The sequence below is a fragment of the Manis pentadactyla genome, chromosome 4 (assembly GCF_030020395.1).
Source record: "Manis pentadactyla isolate mManPen7 chromosome 4, mManPen7.hap1, whole genome shotgun sequence".
NCBI classification, from domain to species: domain Eukaryota; kingdom Metazoa; phylum Chordata; class Mammalia; order Pholidota; family Manidae; genus Manis; species Manis pentadactyla.
In genome coordinates, this window is record NC_080022.1 from 1,024,078 (window position 1) to 1,038,744 (window position 14,667).

The 14,667-nt window shown below is 62.2% G+C and overlaps 2 protein-coding genes across 10 annotated transcripts in view; one reads left to right on the plus strand and one right to left on the minus strand.

Annotated features, from left to right (window-relative positions):
* PRKCZ (protein kinase C zeta) overlaps nt 1-6,081 on the plus strand; it is a 103,505-nt gene extending 97,424 nt beyond the window's left edge. For all 6 annotated transcript variants that reach the window (XM_057499620.1, XM_036882634.2, XM_057499619.1 and 3 more), the window contains 5 exons: nt 1,008-1,127; nt 1,592-1,671; nt 2,010-2,099; nt 5,360-5,475; nt 5,614-6,081. In XM_057499620.1, coding sequence (XP_057355603.1) covers nt 1,008-1,127; nt 1,592-1,671; nt 2,010-2,099; nt 5,360-5,475; nt 5,614-5,701 — 494 coding nt within the window. In that variant the 3' untranslated portion in view covers nt 5,702-6,081. The remainder of the gene's footprint in view (nt 1-1,007; nt 1,128-1,591; nt 1,672-2,009; nt 2,100-5,359; nt 5,476-5,613) is intronic.
* A 2,132-nt stretch (nt 6,082-8,213) lies between these two features.
* FAAP20 (FA core complex associated protein 20) lies at nt 8,214-12,141 on the minus strand. 4 transcript variants are annotated; one of them, XM_036882654.2, is made up of 4 exons: nt 12,041-12,141; nt 11,774-11,903; nt 11,404-11,684; nt 8,464-8,730 (listed from the first exon to the last, which is right to left on the minus strand). In XM_036882654.2, exons 1-4 carry the CDS (start codon nt 12,100-12,102, stop codon nt 8,658-8,660), a joined length of 546 nt encoding a protein of 181 aa, XP_036738549.1. In that variant the 5' UTR covers nt 12,103-12,141; the 3' UTR covers nt 8,464-8,657. The 4 variants fall into 4 exon arrangements, with proteins under 4 accessions (XP_036738547.2, XP_036738548.2, XP_036738549.1 ...); XM_036882655.2 differs by having other exon boundaries at nt 11,774-11,900; nt 12,041-12,134; XM_036882652.2 differs by lacking the exon at nt 11,404-11,684 and having other exon boundaries at nt 8,214-8,730.
* Between the last annotated feature and the right edge of the window lie 2,526 nt (nt 12,142-14,667).

A 14,667-nucleotide genomic window follows, 5' to 3' on the forward strand; every position in this document is an offset into this window, starting at 1 on the left:
AAGGTTCCAGGACCCAGGCCGGCTGCCAGGGAGGTGGCCTTAGTGACAAAACTGCCCCTAAAATGCACATTGCTTGATTCATTCCTGGCCTGTGGTACCCTGTGGCCTCAGCAGCCCCTGTATGTTGTCCCATGTACCCATTCAGACGTCCCCTGGGGGAGGACATTGGACGGGGTTGCCCTTGTCAAGGAGCCCTCGGGGCTGGGAGGGAAAGGACCCGGAGGCGGACAGCCCCATAGCCGGGCCGCCTGGCAGCCCTTGAGCATGCGCACAGTGGCCTGCCTTCCTGCTGCGGGAGAGGAAACGGGTCAGAGAGAGTGTGTGCCCACGTGTGCATATGCACACGCCGCACATTTTTGTCTCGGTGTTCTCAGTGGCGCGTGTCACAAAAGTACCATCAAATTTTTCAACATCTTTGCCATTAAGAAAGGGGAGTAGTGGGGACAGGTCACTTGTCCTTCTGGATAACTGGGCGCCTGCTGATTGAAGCCTCCTCGGTCAGAGGAGAAAGGACAGGCAGCAGAGGGCGGACCTGAACAGGGTCAAGAGCCAGCCCGCGTCGGGTCCTGTACGAGGGGAGGCGGACCGGCCCTGGCACGGAAAGCCCAGAACCTTGAATACAGAAGAAATGCAGTATTTTGCTTTCAGAGAAAGTGTCTTTTCAGCTTAGATGGACGAAAGGCGAGAGGGACAGGGCAGCTGCCCCAGACGTTGGCTCTGTGGGTGAAGGTGCCACAGGCAGAATTCAAGTCGGGTGAACCCCCGCAGGTGGAGGGTTCATGGCCTTGGTGTGCAAACAGAGGGCACCGCCTCCAGGGCCATAGGCAGTCGGGGGATGGCGGGCAGGGGGAGAAGCTGGGCATGCCGGGCCCCGGCGCTGGTTAGAAATGCAGATGGCCGCGTGCTACTGCCCCCTTGGCCGGACAGGTTGTAACAGCCCAGCGACAGGCTTGTCCTGTGAGGGCGCACGTGGCCGCCAGCCAGTGTGACAGGCTCTGTGCCCCCAGGGTTCAGTGTGGACTGGTGGGCGTTGGGCGTCCTGATGTTCGAGATGATGGCTGGCCGCTCCCCCTTCGACATCATCACCGACAACCCTGACATGAACACCGAGGACTACCTTTTCCAAGGTGTGTGGGTGCCTCCTGCCTCATGGGCTCCCCATCAGAGCCGCAGAAGGGAGGGTCCCCATAGCCCAGCTGTGCCTGCTCATCCCCCCAGGCAGCCCCGCCCTCGCAGACAGGCTCCCAGGGAGGCAGAGAGCTGGTCGCAGGGCCTGGGGGGTGGGGGGGAGAATCTGCCCTGACCTCCCCAAGCACGGCATCGCCCAGCACTCCCCACCCTCGCCAGGGCTTCTTGCCACCGAGAGGCAGGGGCACCTGCCTGGAATTGGTCGTCCCCGTGGCGCCCGTGTGCGTGGGCCGCTGCTGGCGCGCTCATGGTCGTGGGCACGTGGGAGCACGAGGGTCCCCGAGGGCAGGAGGCCTGCTGGGTGGAGGAAGGGGGGCCAGGGCGCCAAAAGCAGCCCGCAGCCCTGCTCAGAGCGGCCCCGGGAGACCCCCTGGCGTGGGGCCCTCACCGCCCGTCCTTGCAGTCATCCTGGAGAAGCCCATCCGGATACCCCGCTTCCTCTCCGTCAAAGCCTCACACGTCTTGAAAGGGTTTTTAAACAAGGTAAGCTCGTGGCACCGAGCAGTGGCCTGGGCTCCTTCCCCACAGGCAGCCTTCTGGGCGGCAGGCACGGCGTGGGTCTGCCCCAGCCAAGCTCGGTCTAGGAAGCACCCGGTTTCAGCCGTGCCTGCTGAAACATGTTGAGAAATGGAGGGGAGACGCCCAACATCATGGGGAAGATCTCAGGGAGGGCGTCTGGCCATCACCGGGGGAGACTGCCAGTGCAGCCCGCCAAAGCCCTTGAAGGCATGGAGGGGGGCAGGCGGCTCCCTCCTGAGCAGGGCTGAGTCGGGGCTGCTCTGCTCCCTGCTGACCTGTGCTTATCTGAACTCTGACCCTAGGACCCCAAAGAGCGGCTCGGCTGCCGGCCCCAGACTGGATTTTCTGATATCAAGTCTCACGCGTTCTTCCGCACCATAGACTGGGACCTGGTAAAGACCCTTCCCATGCCCTCCCCGGGCAGACGGGGCAGGGCCCACGGGGGGCAGGGCGGATAGCCGTGAGGGGTACAGGGGGACACACCCTCCGGCCCAGGCCGTGTGGGTGCTCATGCCTGGCCCACGAGGAGAGTCCTGCCTGGGTGTCCCTGCAGGGGTCTGCTGCTGGGCCTGGGACCACACTGCCCACCTGGTCTGTGTGGAATCCGCCACGGCACACCCTACAGGGGCGTCCTGGTTTCCTGGTTGGTTTTCCAAAACCTGCCATTCTCTACACTGCCTGGGGACACAGCCAACACTGTTCGTGCCATTCACCTTCGGTCCTGCTGTTCCCAGTATTAAAAGGAAACAACCCAGTTGTTCCCAAAACATAAATGGGTACAGTTGTTAAAATAGAACCTTTCAATAAGCTCTTAAGAAAGAAAAGATGACAGCTGATTAGGTAAATGTCGGGTGTTAAGTTGAGCTGAATCAGAAGCAAGCCCGAGGGTCCAGCCTGGTCATGGGCAGAGCAGGCTCTTGTCGACATTCAGTCACTGCCCCTCCCCGCTGGTGGGGCCTGGGAGCGGAGAGGCAGGTCCTGGGCCCTGGCCAGGGGGCAGGTGGGTTGTCAGCGCGCCCTGTGCAGGCCCAGCTGGCTGTTCCCAAATGGAATCTGCCGTCCTCCCCCTGGGGTCACTGCATGCAAACACTGAGAACCATTAGCTAGCAGTTGGGCACTTCTTGGGAAAGTGGCTTTGGGTGTTTCCATATAACTGTTCTGCTGGCCCAAGAGAAGAGATCCAGGTGCTGGTTGGCCTCTGTTACTCGGGTGCTCAGAACACGTGGCCTGGAGGGGAGCGCCCCCCGCCTCCCGCTGCAGCCGTGCACCACAGCTGAGCCCCGCCCTCCCCTGCACACTTAGGGCTCCGCAAAGCACAGTGGCTCTGGTGCCGGCTGGGCAGCGGTCACCTGCCAAGCTGAGAAGGCCTTTGCGGGCACGGCCACAGGCCCCAGCCCGGTCCTGGGCGGACCGTACTTGACCTGTGGTGCGGTGTCCCTGAAATGGCCATGGCGACCACATCCTCACTGAGAAGCCTGACCAGGTGTGGGCTTGGGCCAGCTGCGCCCTGGCCTCACTTCTGCCCTCTTGTCTCCCCATAATGGGGAGTAAGGGCTGTGGCATGCACACAAGTGATGGGGTTACTCTGGTGAGACGAGGAAAGCATGGTGATGCCTGAGGGGGCATGTGGGGTGCCTGCCCGCCCCGGTTCCTCCAAGTGGGTAGTAGCCCCCTCAGCTCACGGGTGCAGACGTGCTCAGGTGGCCCGGGCACTGTGCTTTGCCTGGAGAGTACAGCACACGGTGAACCTGAGGGGACCCTGTCTTCTGTGAGGGGGACATGGGGACAGTGGAGGGGAGGAAGCCCCCTGGCAAAATGGGCGCTGGCCCTGCAGCCAGGAGAGTGGGGCCCAGGACCTCCCCAGGGCCGCCTCACACCCAGAGAAGTCCAAGCAGGGGTGCCAGGACCTTGTCAGGGAGGAAGCTGCAGGACAGCGTGCACAGCACCGCCTCCTCCCTTGCTTGGGTGTGTGCCCCATGGTTGCCCATGACCCCGCTCTGCCACCCCACCCAGCCTCCTGGGTCTCACTGCCTCCCCGCCCCTCGCGTACTGGCCGGTTCCCCCTTCCCGCCTGGCACCTGCCTGCAGCATCCACTCCGTCCTGCCTTTGCTTGGGCTTCACTGAGTTCTCAGCAGCCCAACTGCAGGCCTCAGGGCCTTTGCACAGTTGTGCCCCCCTGCCCCAGCCACCACCTCAGAACTGGAGCCCCCTAGCCCAGCTGGACTGTGGCACTGAATGAGGGAGGGATGCCTCAGCGGCCTCAGACCCTGGGCCAACGTGGGTGGTGGTCTGGCGTGGCACCTGGCTGAGCTTGCTTCACCTTGTGTTCTGACTCTTGCCTTGACATCTCTGAAAGCAGCCAGAAGCCCGAGTAGGAAGGTGGTCGGTCCGGTGGCCCTTTCCCTGCCTTTTAACAGCAAATGCTTCACCCTGAGCAGAGTGATAACTGCATCTAAAACATGGAGGGTGATGGTCACACCATGGGCCCCTGTGACGCGGGAGCCCTGCTCCGTCGCAGCACACACGGCACACGCGCCAGGCAGCCCTGGTCCCTCTGCTCGGCACCCTCCCTGGCATCTTCCTGGTGGCAGGAGACGGCATGTCCCAGCCAGGCCAGCTCCGGACAGAGGGCGGGTCAACTTGTCCACTCTGGGCGCCTCTTCTGCTTCATGGGAACGTGTGTGTGTTTTTCTTTACAAGCCCCCAAAACACAATGGTTTCAACATGCCGGCCCATCTGTCTCATCAGAACCGGAGTCTTGACTGCTCAGGGCCCCAAGGTGCAGGCAGGAGGGCAGGAGGTGAGCATGGCTGGGGTCTTAATTTCAACATGGCCGTGGTTCTGCCCGTCACGTGGAGCCTGAGTCTTGGATGGGGACATGTGGTGCCCCGCACAGGCCGGCGCTTCCAGATCAGGGCCTCCTGGCCTGGTCACCCACAGGGAGGTGGTGGCTGGTCCCCAAGGCCAGGGCACCTGTCGCGTGAGTTAAGCTGCTCTGGGCCAGACAGCTGGGGGTTTGCAGGGCCCCAGAGAGCTGGCCCCAAGCCTGCACTCCTCTCGCTGCCAGGCCTCACGTGTGGCCTGTGGGGGGGAGCAGACCACTCCATGATGGTCCCCTCTTGTGGCTCCGTCAGTACTGGGAAGGGCCGGCCTGCACAGGTGCAGCACACCTAGGGAAGGAGGGCAGGAGGTACTCTAGTGCTGGAGCAGGCAGCCCACGCTGTCCCTGTGCATGTGCATCATGGCACTAAGTGGCACCTGCTTCTGTGCATGTGTCAGGCCTGTAAACGGGTGTCAGAACCACAAGCACACCCATGAGGTCAGTCGGACACGCCCTGTCGGCTCTGTCCACACCGCCGAGACCTAGCGCCTTTAGGACCTGAGACTGAGAAGGAAAGAGCTCCCACACAAGCCACGTTTGGTCAGAGTGGTGGGCCTGCTGGGACACACCCCTGGGACCCACACAGCCTACCTTTTGCGGCTCAAGTAGGATTCTTCTGACTTCAGATACTTTCTCATAGACTTGTTCAAGAAAGACACACACTTGGCCTCAGAATGCGCCCGCCTGTGCTGAGCGGCCCGCTGTGGTGGGAGGCCACACAGGCTGAGTCTGGCAGACGTGTGCTGATCTGACCAGCATTGTCCTTCCAGCTGGAGAAGAAGCAGACGCTCCCGCCATTCCAGCCGCAGATAACTGATGACTACGGTCTGGACAACTTCGACACGCAGTTCACCAGCGAGCCCGTGCAGCTGACCCCAGACGATGAGTAAGACCTGCAGGGTGGGCACTAGGGTGCCAGGACACGTGGTCCTGAGCCAGCAGTGGTGTCCCCGCTGCCCAGGGTGGGTTTGGTGGGAGGCGCCCCGCGTGGGTCCTGCGTAACAAGCTCTCTGCCTGCACACAGGGACGCCATAAAGAGAATTGACCAGTCTGAGTTTGAGGGCTTCGAGTACATCAACCCACTGCTATTGTCCACCGAGGAGTCTGTGTGAGGCCGTCTCTCTGTCACGGACACGTCCATGAGTGACCCCCTAACTCTGCCCCGAACCACAGCATATGCATGCCAGGCCCGGCGCAAGGCTCCGAGCACAGCCAGGGAGGGATGCTTGCTGCTGAGATCACGGAGGGGGCCGTCGGGGCACTTCTGGGAGCAGGAAGCTGCCGCCTCAGGGCCCGCACGGCCAGCTTTATGCTGAAGGAATTTGCTTCCTGTGCCTGCGTCTCCAGGACCCGCTGCAGCCGTGCCCGAGTGAGGAATCATCCCACACTTTCGAAGGCACACACTTTCCACTCCACAGAAAGAGACCTGACCTGCTTGCCAGGAGAGCTGCCTGTAATGTCCTGAGGAATAAAGTGTGCCGATGATGTTGAAGCTGCTCCCTTGATGCCTTTATTCGGGGTGAGGCCCTGCCCAATGGCACTGCGACCGTGTGTGTGCAGACAACGGGCTGGGGCCGGGGGCGTTAAGTTCCCGTAGGGGTGCACCGCAGTGAAGGAGATGTACAAACTCAGAACGTTTTCTGGATCCCGGTAAGTTTCTGTTACTAATATTTAACAAGCGTGTTCATACCGCGCGCGTGTGTAGCCCCCGTAGTTTAATGCCAGGGCCACACCCTAACCAGACAGGCCACTGGTTCCGACCAGGGTGCTGGACCTCGAAAAAACTGGGTCATAACGATTCTAACCCATGGCTCACTAAAGCACCAGTCAACCAAAAAGAAAGAGAAGATAGCAAGTTAAACCTGCATAAAGTGCATTTCTGAAAATACTAAGCAGTGCCTGCGTGGTGTCTCGCTATGTGTTAGATTTGTGGAAGTATTTTCATCGGTAATAATGATGCTCAGAATTAGAAAACTTGGGATGTATATGTGACGGGCGCTAGCCGTAAGGGAAAACACTGGACCTAGAATAGCGACCAGCAGACCACCGTTCCCGACAGCACACCTCCTCGGCAGTGCGGGGCACGTGCCACAGTCGCGGTCCTTAGGTGAGGGATGGTGTGGAAAACTGGACTGAAGGTTTGTAGGAGGTGAATCGCTGTAGTGTTTTCAGGTCCCCAAGCATCAGATGTGGTGCGAGGCCTGGGTACGGGAGAGGGGCACCGAGTCCCCCAGGGCCACACACCCCTCCAGGCCAGGGGAGACGGCACAGGCAGGGCTTCTGGCCCCCACCATGTGGCGAGGACACCACCCCTGGGGTGCCGTCCCAGCTTGGCCGTGACTCGTGGGCGGGGACACAGCCCCACCTGCTGACACTCGGCTCGCATCGTACCCACAGGCCTGTGGTGCTGGGGTAGGGCCACCAAATGCTCCCCAGCCCCCAGCCTGGCTGCCTGAGGGCTCTGACCCCCCGGGCCGTAGAGCAGCATCTACAGAGCACGGAGCCTGTTTCGGCTGGCGCCCAAACATCTGACAGAACCAGGAGGGCTTTTGCCTCCAAAGGTAGAAATGATCCCCAGAGCAGTTCGAGAGCCACCTTAGGGCTCTCACAGGCAGAAAACAGCCTGATGCTGACATCCAGGAGCTGAGCCCCAGCCCAAGTGGCCACTCATGACCAGTGAGCAGAGTGCTGGGGTGTGCGAGCAGTCGCTGGGAGGTGGGGGGGTTCTGCTGAGCCCAGCAGGGGGTGGCCAGTGGCCTCTGAGAGCCCTTTGTCCTGACAGGGTCATCTGCCATGTTGGGTGCAGGGGCCCTGGGCTGGTTCAAATGTAAGGCATTTATTTCAACACTGCAGTATTGCCACATGGCTACCCAGTTACCAGCTGGTTGCTCATGTACAAAACGTGCGTAATGCGACGCTCGCGGCGACGGGGAGGTTTTTATAGTCACGTTTTACAAATGAAAGGTGCTGGTACACATGGGGTTGGGGAAAGCAAGCCTGTGCATTTGCGAACGCCTGGTTGCCACGCAGTGTGTCCTTGGAGACGGCTCCTGGATACCCGTGGCTTCGCGATTGTAAAGTGGCAGATTCGTCCCTGTGGTTTTGCAGTGAGTGGAGCCCTAGCCTTGCCAGCTGGTTTTCCTCCTGTGGACAGGCTCACCCTTGGGCCCAGGTCGTTGGTGTTCCTGCCCATCTATCACAGCTTTAACAGAAATGCTCGCTCTTACTGTTTTTAGTAAAAGCAGGTGTTGCCACAGGCAGGTGTTTTGCAGCTCGTTTTTTAGAAAATACTTTTTAAGAGCAGTTTCAGGTTCACAGCCAAATTGAGAGGAAGGTGCAGATTCCCTGTGTCCCCCTGGCATCCCCTCCACACCAGAGCGCACCTGGCACGGCCCAGAGCCCACAGCTGTGTCCCAGCATCATGTGTTTCTGGGTTTGGCCAAGGTGATGACATGTGTCCCATCACAGATGTGAGCCCTTCTACTGCCCCGAGTCCTGCCTGCGCAGCCCTGCCTTCTCCAGAACCCCGGAGCTAGAATCACACAGGAGGTTGGCACCTTGGACGTAGTCTCATCCCAGCCTGTGTGAGGCTGTCTTTGAAAGGAAAATACCAACTTCTGAAAGTTAATCTTAGAATTGCATATTATTTTGCAGAACTGCATACAGACATGCTTTTGCCCCACTTTCTGCTTGTAACCCAAATAAAACATGGCCGACGCGGAATGTTCCGGCAGATCAGCTGGTCAATGGTGAGGGGCCAGAGTGCCCAGCAGTGACCACACCCGCCCCTGGAGTCGTCTGCCCTGTGTAGTGAATAGTGGGTAACACGGTGTGAACATGGGCCAGGTCTGGGAAGCCAGGGAAATGCGCTCACCTGCCGGGCACTGTTGGTGCCCTGACCACAGGGCAACGCTCTGCCTAGAGGAGAAAGAACCAAATATTTGGGTCTCAGCACAGAGACATGATGCGGCAGGTCAGCCGATACGTTTTCATAGGCAGCCCCGAGTGCAGGTGGTTCTGGCCGGGGTGGGGGCTGCGGGGCGTTGCTGGGCCTCTGCACCGGCTGGGTCACCACACCACATCCTCTGTGCTTTCCTCCAAGCATTGTGCTAGGTGGCTGTCGATGTCCAGCTGCGCCAGCCTGCGAGACAGAGAACAAGACGGTCACCTGTGCAGAGGGAAGCACTCATCCCCAGGTGACACCCCTGCCACAGCACGCTGTCCGCCTCACGCCCTCCCAGGTGCTCACAGCTGCACCAGAGGCCAGCCAGAGGGAAGCCCGGCATGGTCTCCGTGGCTGGACAGAACGAGGAAAGGGGTCACGCCAACCAATAAAGGCTTTTCCAAACCCTGCTGCCTGGGGATGGTCCTGTAGGACCCCGGTGTGCCCTGGGCAGGCAGCACTGGGGCACCGGTCAGACCTGTTCTCAGGCTCACCCCAGCCCATGTTTGAGGTGGGGAGCACCCTGTGTCTGGACCAGCGCCCACTCCACTTGAGAGCCTTGTGGCTCCTGGTGAGCGGCCCATCCTGGCAGCCCACCCACAGGCAGAAGGGACCGGCAGGCCCGGGGCAGCACCAGGGGCCTCTCCACGTCACAAAGGCAAGGGCAGGCTTTCCCCATGCCCTCCTGCACACGGCCATGTCCTCAGCAGCTGGGTGAGGCGGTCAGGAGCTCTGCCTCAGTGGGCAGCCAGGCTCCCAACTGCAGGCCCCGAGGGAGACCCGGCAGCTGCTGCCTGGGGTGGGAGCCACTGTCCACAAGACGCAGACGCAAAGTGGATGGGCTGAGCGCCCAGAGGGGTCTCATCAACTTGGGCTGCCAGCGTGCAGCTCTGTGGGCTCTGAGGCTTGTGGGCCGGCCTCCTCGGTGTCCAGTGAGGTGGGCAGAGGGGTCTGGATGCATGTCACAGAGCAGACACATCCCGTCCCTGACCTCATCTGACCCCATCAAGGCCAGAGGCCTGAGATGACCACACCCATGTGCTTGAGGAGCACACTCAGTGGCAGCTGGTGGCAGAGTTCAGGTGCTCAGCATGACTACAGGGCCCAGTGGGCCATTTCAGGCCAGACTTGAGCCCAGATCTTGCTGGGGGGCCATGTGGCTCAGTGTGGTGCCCCTTGCACACCACTGCTGGGGGCCACCCTCCCCTGCAGAGCAGTCAAGTCCACCAGCTCAAACCAGTGATGTTTCTCTGCCTGCCTGCAACATGGAGTCCCCATCAGTTGGCCTCCCTGTGCCACCCTAGGCTCAGCAGCTTGGGTGGGACGTTGGGACTCACGTCTCCCACAGCTTTGGCCGGAGACCAGGCACACACAGGAGCACCACTGACCCTTGGGTTCTGCTCTGGCAGCCCAAGGCTGTTCCCTCCTGTGCCTCCGGGCCACCCACCCACTGCTCAGAAGGGTGGTGCTTGGCTAAGGTCACTGCTCAGAGAACATCCCAAGGACCACGAAGAGCAAACGTTTTTCCAGGGAGTCATGGGAAAGGCTGACCGTTGGGTGGCTGTGTCCAGCAGGACCCTCCTGTGGCCCAGCCTGTGTCCTCGCCTGTGGTGCCATGGGCCCTCGTGTCTAGCCATGTGGGACTGGCTGTCTCCCAGCCCTAAGGAATCCATGATACAGTGAAGAACGTGGCGGCATTCCAGATACGCTGAGACCTGGACCCAACCACAGTGACACCCAAAAGCGCCCCTAGGACAGAGGCCCCCCAGAGGGGGAGGAGGTGTGGAGTGCTGGGGCAGCGGCAGGGGCCGTGGGCTTCCAGGCAGTGGGCTTCCAGCAGGGCTCCGGACACTTTGTTCTGATGGCGCAAATCATGACGACTTCACTGTTTTAAAAGTGCCCCCTGCTACGTCAGAATTGGCAAGCCAGTCGGATGAGCAGGTTAGGGCAACTCCAAACAGCAGCAGAGGCAGGAGGCGTGTCCAGTGAGACACCTGGTCTGGAAACCGCGACTCCATAGGTGCCTCCCGGGGTGCCAGGGCGTCTCCACCAGGCCCCACGGCAGGGGCTGCACCTGGGGACAGCCGTGGGCACAGCTGAGCAGCGCCTGCAGCCACTGGAGCCTGTGCGGGCTGCCGTGGGCACAGACAGGACACAAAACATCCCAGGCTGGGGGAGTCCGAGGTCAGAGGTTTGGCTTCCGACGGAGACTCCATCTCTGAACCGGAAGGAGGACCTACGGATCTTCCTTGGCAGGTGTGCGTCCTGTACTTGGGTAACTAGTCTGCCGGTCTCGTCTGGACTGGGCTCCCTTCGCCCTCAGGGCTGCTGTTGCTTCTGAAGACAGGATGTGCTAATGCAGACAGACTGGTGTCCGCTCACCTGACCAGTGGCAACCATTCCTGTCTCCTCGGTTGTGCGACACACGGCCTGCAAGCTGGGTGCTTTGGGTTTAATAACAGAACATTGGATTCCAACTCCCTACTTAAAAAAAGCAAACTGTGTATTGGGTTTTTGGAGTGAAAGCATCTCTAGGCGCAAAACAAAAGCTTCCTTATTAAGACCCCCAAGCCACCCCTAGGAAGGCACCTGTGCTGGGGGACTATTTAAACAAGAAGCTGCTCAGTGACCCGCAGCCTGGCTTGGTCCTGGAGACGGTGGCAGCTGGGGACACCGGTTACCAGGGCCCCCAAGTCGGGGTGCTCCTGCTGCGGGCCTTCCTGTCACAGGGCCTCGCGGGATGGCCCCCTGGCTGGCCGGCAGTCCGCTCTGCCAACTTTCCACGCAGGAGGCACCTCTCAGCTTCCTTGAAGTGGCCGTGGCTTCCAAACAGGGCAGCAGAGGGCCTGGGAAGCCCAGGGTGGCACTCACCCGGGGGCGAAGTCAGCCTGGCACATGGGGCAGCTCCGCAGGATCTGAGCCCCATCCACCAACCGCTGCTCCTGGGTGCTGGGGAGCTTGGGGGCAAGGCACTGCCGCGGGGACCGGGCGGGGGACCCCGGAAGTCCCCCGGCCCCACGGAGCACGTGACGAGAGTGGCCAAGGCCCCCGCCTCCCCTCGGCGCCGGCGGGAAGGGCGTCCAGGAGAAGGTCTCGAGCCCGACGGTGAAGGCCTCGGGGGGCGCGGCAGGCTCCGGGCGCTGGCCGGACTCCTGCAAAACGGGGTCGTCGGGCCGCGCCGGGACAGCCCCGGCGCCCGATACCCAGCCCTGCCCGGAGGCCCCCGGCCGCCGCGGCGCACCTGGCGGAGGAACGCGGGCAGCGGAGGCAGCTCCCCGTCTGGATTCAGATCCGCGCGCGCTGCGCGCAGCAGCTCCGCCCACGGCCCCGCGGACTCGCCGCCGCCCCCGAGGAGGGTCTCGGAACGGCTGCTGGGTAAGGGGGGCAGGCTCAGCGGGAGGGGGTCGGGCCACCCGGCGGGGGACGTGGGGCTGGGACGCCGGACACAGCTCGGCTGGGAGACACCGAGCCCCCATCCCGGCCCCCGGCCCCCGGCCCCGGGCCTCACCCGCCCCCCGGCGGCGGCCTCCGGCGGCTCAGCCTCAGCCGCGGCCTCCGCGTCTCCGCCATCCGCCCCGGGGCCTCACGTCCGGCGGAAGTGAGCGCCCGCCCCGGACGCAGGCCCCGCCCCCTGCCCGGGCCCCTCCGCAGCGCCGCCGTACCGGACAGGCCCCCGACTCCGACCCCCCCAGGCACCAGGCTTGCTCCCAGCCCGCCGGCCCACCCCCTTTTGTGACCATCAGAGGAAGGCGCCCTGCGCCCAGCCTTTGGGGGACTGAGGCCAGGGTGCCCTTCTCCAGCGCAGAGGGGGACGGTGCGGGGGTGGCAGGGAGGCCCAGGCCGCTGCCGTCGCAGGGCAGGCCCCCGAGCAGGGGGAGCTGAACAGGAAGTCGGGCCTGGGGACCCCGGGAACACCACGTTTCCTTGCAAAAGGGAGGAACTTGGTTTCCTTAAGAGAAAAAGTGAAGTGACCAAGTCCAAGTGGCCAGCGGGAGCCTGGGCCGGGCAGAAGGCCTGAGAGGGGCTTCCCCGGACACCCGGGCCCTGGGAGCTCTCGCCCAGCGACCAAGCCGTCCACCACTTGGTGGCAGCAGATGCCTAGGCTCCCTCAGGTCCCTTCCCCTGCGCTGCCCCAGGCCTGACAGAGCCCCTGCCCCTGGCCCTCCGCGGCCCCTGGGTGATGCCTGCCCACGCTGGGGTCGGAGTGTTCAGGGCCCTGGGGTCAAGCAGCTCCTCTCCAAGGACCACAGGCAGACGTCCCTCGGGGTGCTGGGACCCTTGGCTGTCCCAGGCCCTGGAGTTTTGGAGCTCTGCCCTGCACCCCTGTCTGCAGGGGCCCCCACAGCACCGTTCAGCCTCCTCACCTAGGCCCAGCCCCTGGTCCTGGTGACAAGGCCCCCCTTGTCCCACTTCCAGCCCCAGAGCCCCTGCCCCTGAGTCAAGGCCCCCCAGTGACCAGCGGTCCTGCTATGGCGCTGAGGTCACCCTCACCCAGCCGCCAGTGCAGACCTCACAACCAGGAGCAGGCTCACTCACTAAACTCTCCCTGAGCGCCAGCTGCACCCTAGGCTGGCCTAGATGCTTCCGACCCCCAGGTAACAGGCAGGGTCCCACCCCACCTGTGCAAACAAGTAGAGCTGTCATAGCAGGGTGGTCTCGGGGCCCCAGGACGAGGTGCCCTGCGGCTGGGCCTGCTCCCAAGGGGAGGAGCCTGGGAGTGGGGGCCCCCGGTCTGCCCTGCCCCCACATTGCAGGTGTTTGTCTGGAGTCCCAGACAGGGGCTCAGCTGGCTGTGGCTTCAGCCTCTGCCGCTTCAGAGACTTTCTTGCAAGTGTCACCACACTGCTGCAAGCCAGACAAGGGGACCTCCAGGAGGAATGGTGCCAGGCATCCCTGCGGCAGAGGAAGGCCCTGCCACACCTTCCTGTGCACCCAGAGCTCAGGCTGCTTGGGGAAGTGTGTGCGACATCTGTGTGAGCAGCCGCTGCTCCTGAACAGGCCCCAGGGACTGGGACCTGGCTGAGTACAGAACAGAGGGGATGCCTACTCTGCTTTGGCCTCAGCCCTCCCAGTGGGCCTCATCTACCCTCAGCTGCCAGGGGAAGGGACCCGGACCCCAGAGCAGGCCTGCACCGCCTGGTGTAACAGGCCCCTGAGGCCTGGTGCTCCTGGGATGGCCACGCCAGGGCAACACGTAAACGTCCCCCTGGGGCTTCTGCTCTCTGGTTTCACCCAGCTGCTGGGGGTTAACACCCCCCACCCCCCCCGGGACACTTCCCCCAAGAACAGAGCTGGGGTCACCCGGGCACCAGGCCCGTGGCAGGTGCCGGCCCTGGTCAGGAAGCCCCCACCCCCCCAGCTTTCCTGACAGCTGCCTGCCCGCCCCAGCCTGCCAGGGCCTTAGGGAGGTGAGTGGAAGCACCGCACGCTCTCCCCACAACACACACAGACCCACCTTGTCCCAGCTGCTCCGTTGTTATCAGCAAGAAACGGTGGCTGAAGGGCGTTTAAGAGTTGACCTCAAGCAGGAAGCTCACGTTTTCCGAGTCATCTGCCCTGGTGACAGACAGTAGAGCTTTATTGGAAAATGATTTCTGATCGAGACTGGCGCTGGCACTGTGGAAACAAATTTTTTTACAAGCCAAAAGTCATGTTTATAAAAAATATTTCAGCATTTTGGAGGAGGCACCCCTTGGGCGAAGTACTAAGTGCTTGAGTGGTGTCATGCAGGAGCTTCAGGTGTCACCCACCAACGTGCAAAGGAACCCCTCCAGGGTGCCTGCCCCAGAATCAGGGTGATGTCTGTGGCCGGTCAGGGGCACCTTCCACTGCCAATGAGCAGGTGTCTCTGCCCCTGGTGTTCTCGGAGCCTGGACGCACTCAGGCTCCTTGCTCCCACGGGGTGGGAAAAGGCTTACCTCTGACCAGCACTGTCCCCCCGGGGGGCCTGGCTGGGGCTCGCCGTTGGTCTCCACTCCGAGGAGGTCCAGAGACTGCCCACCAGACCTCAGCCCAGGTCCAAGCCCCACTTGGCTTCCCTGCATGTTCCTTTGATTTCCTGGGGGCTGCCATCAGGCTACTCTGAAAATGGGATCAGGATGGCACGGTGGGCAGTCCCAGAAAGCAGCAAGTGAA

Bases quoted from the DNA above. Each gene is read 5' to 3' on its own strand.
- FAAP20 (XM_036882652.2), bottom strand. From the start codon at position 12,102: ATGGCGGAGACGCGGAGGCCGCGGCTGAGGCTGAGCCGCCGGAGGCCG. The intron at 11,904-12,040 runs GTGAGGCCCGGG...CCCCTTACCCAG, and splicing joins AGGCCGCCGCCGGGGGGCGG to CAGCCGTTCCGAGACCCTCC. The intron at 8,731-11,773 runs GTGCGCCGCGGC...TCTGTCTCGCAG, and splicing joins TGCCCGCGTTCCTCCGCCAG to GCTGGCGCAGCTGGACATCG.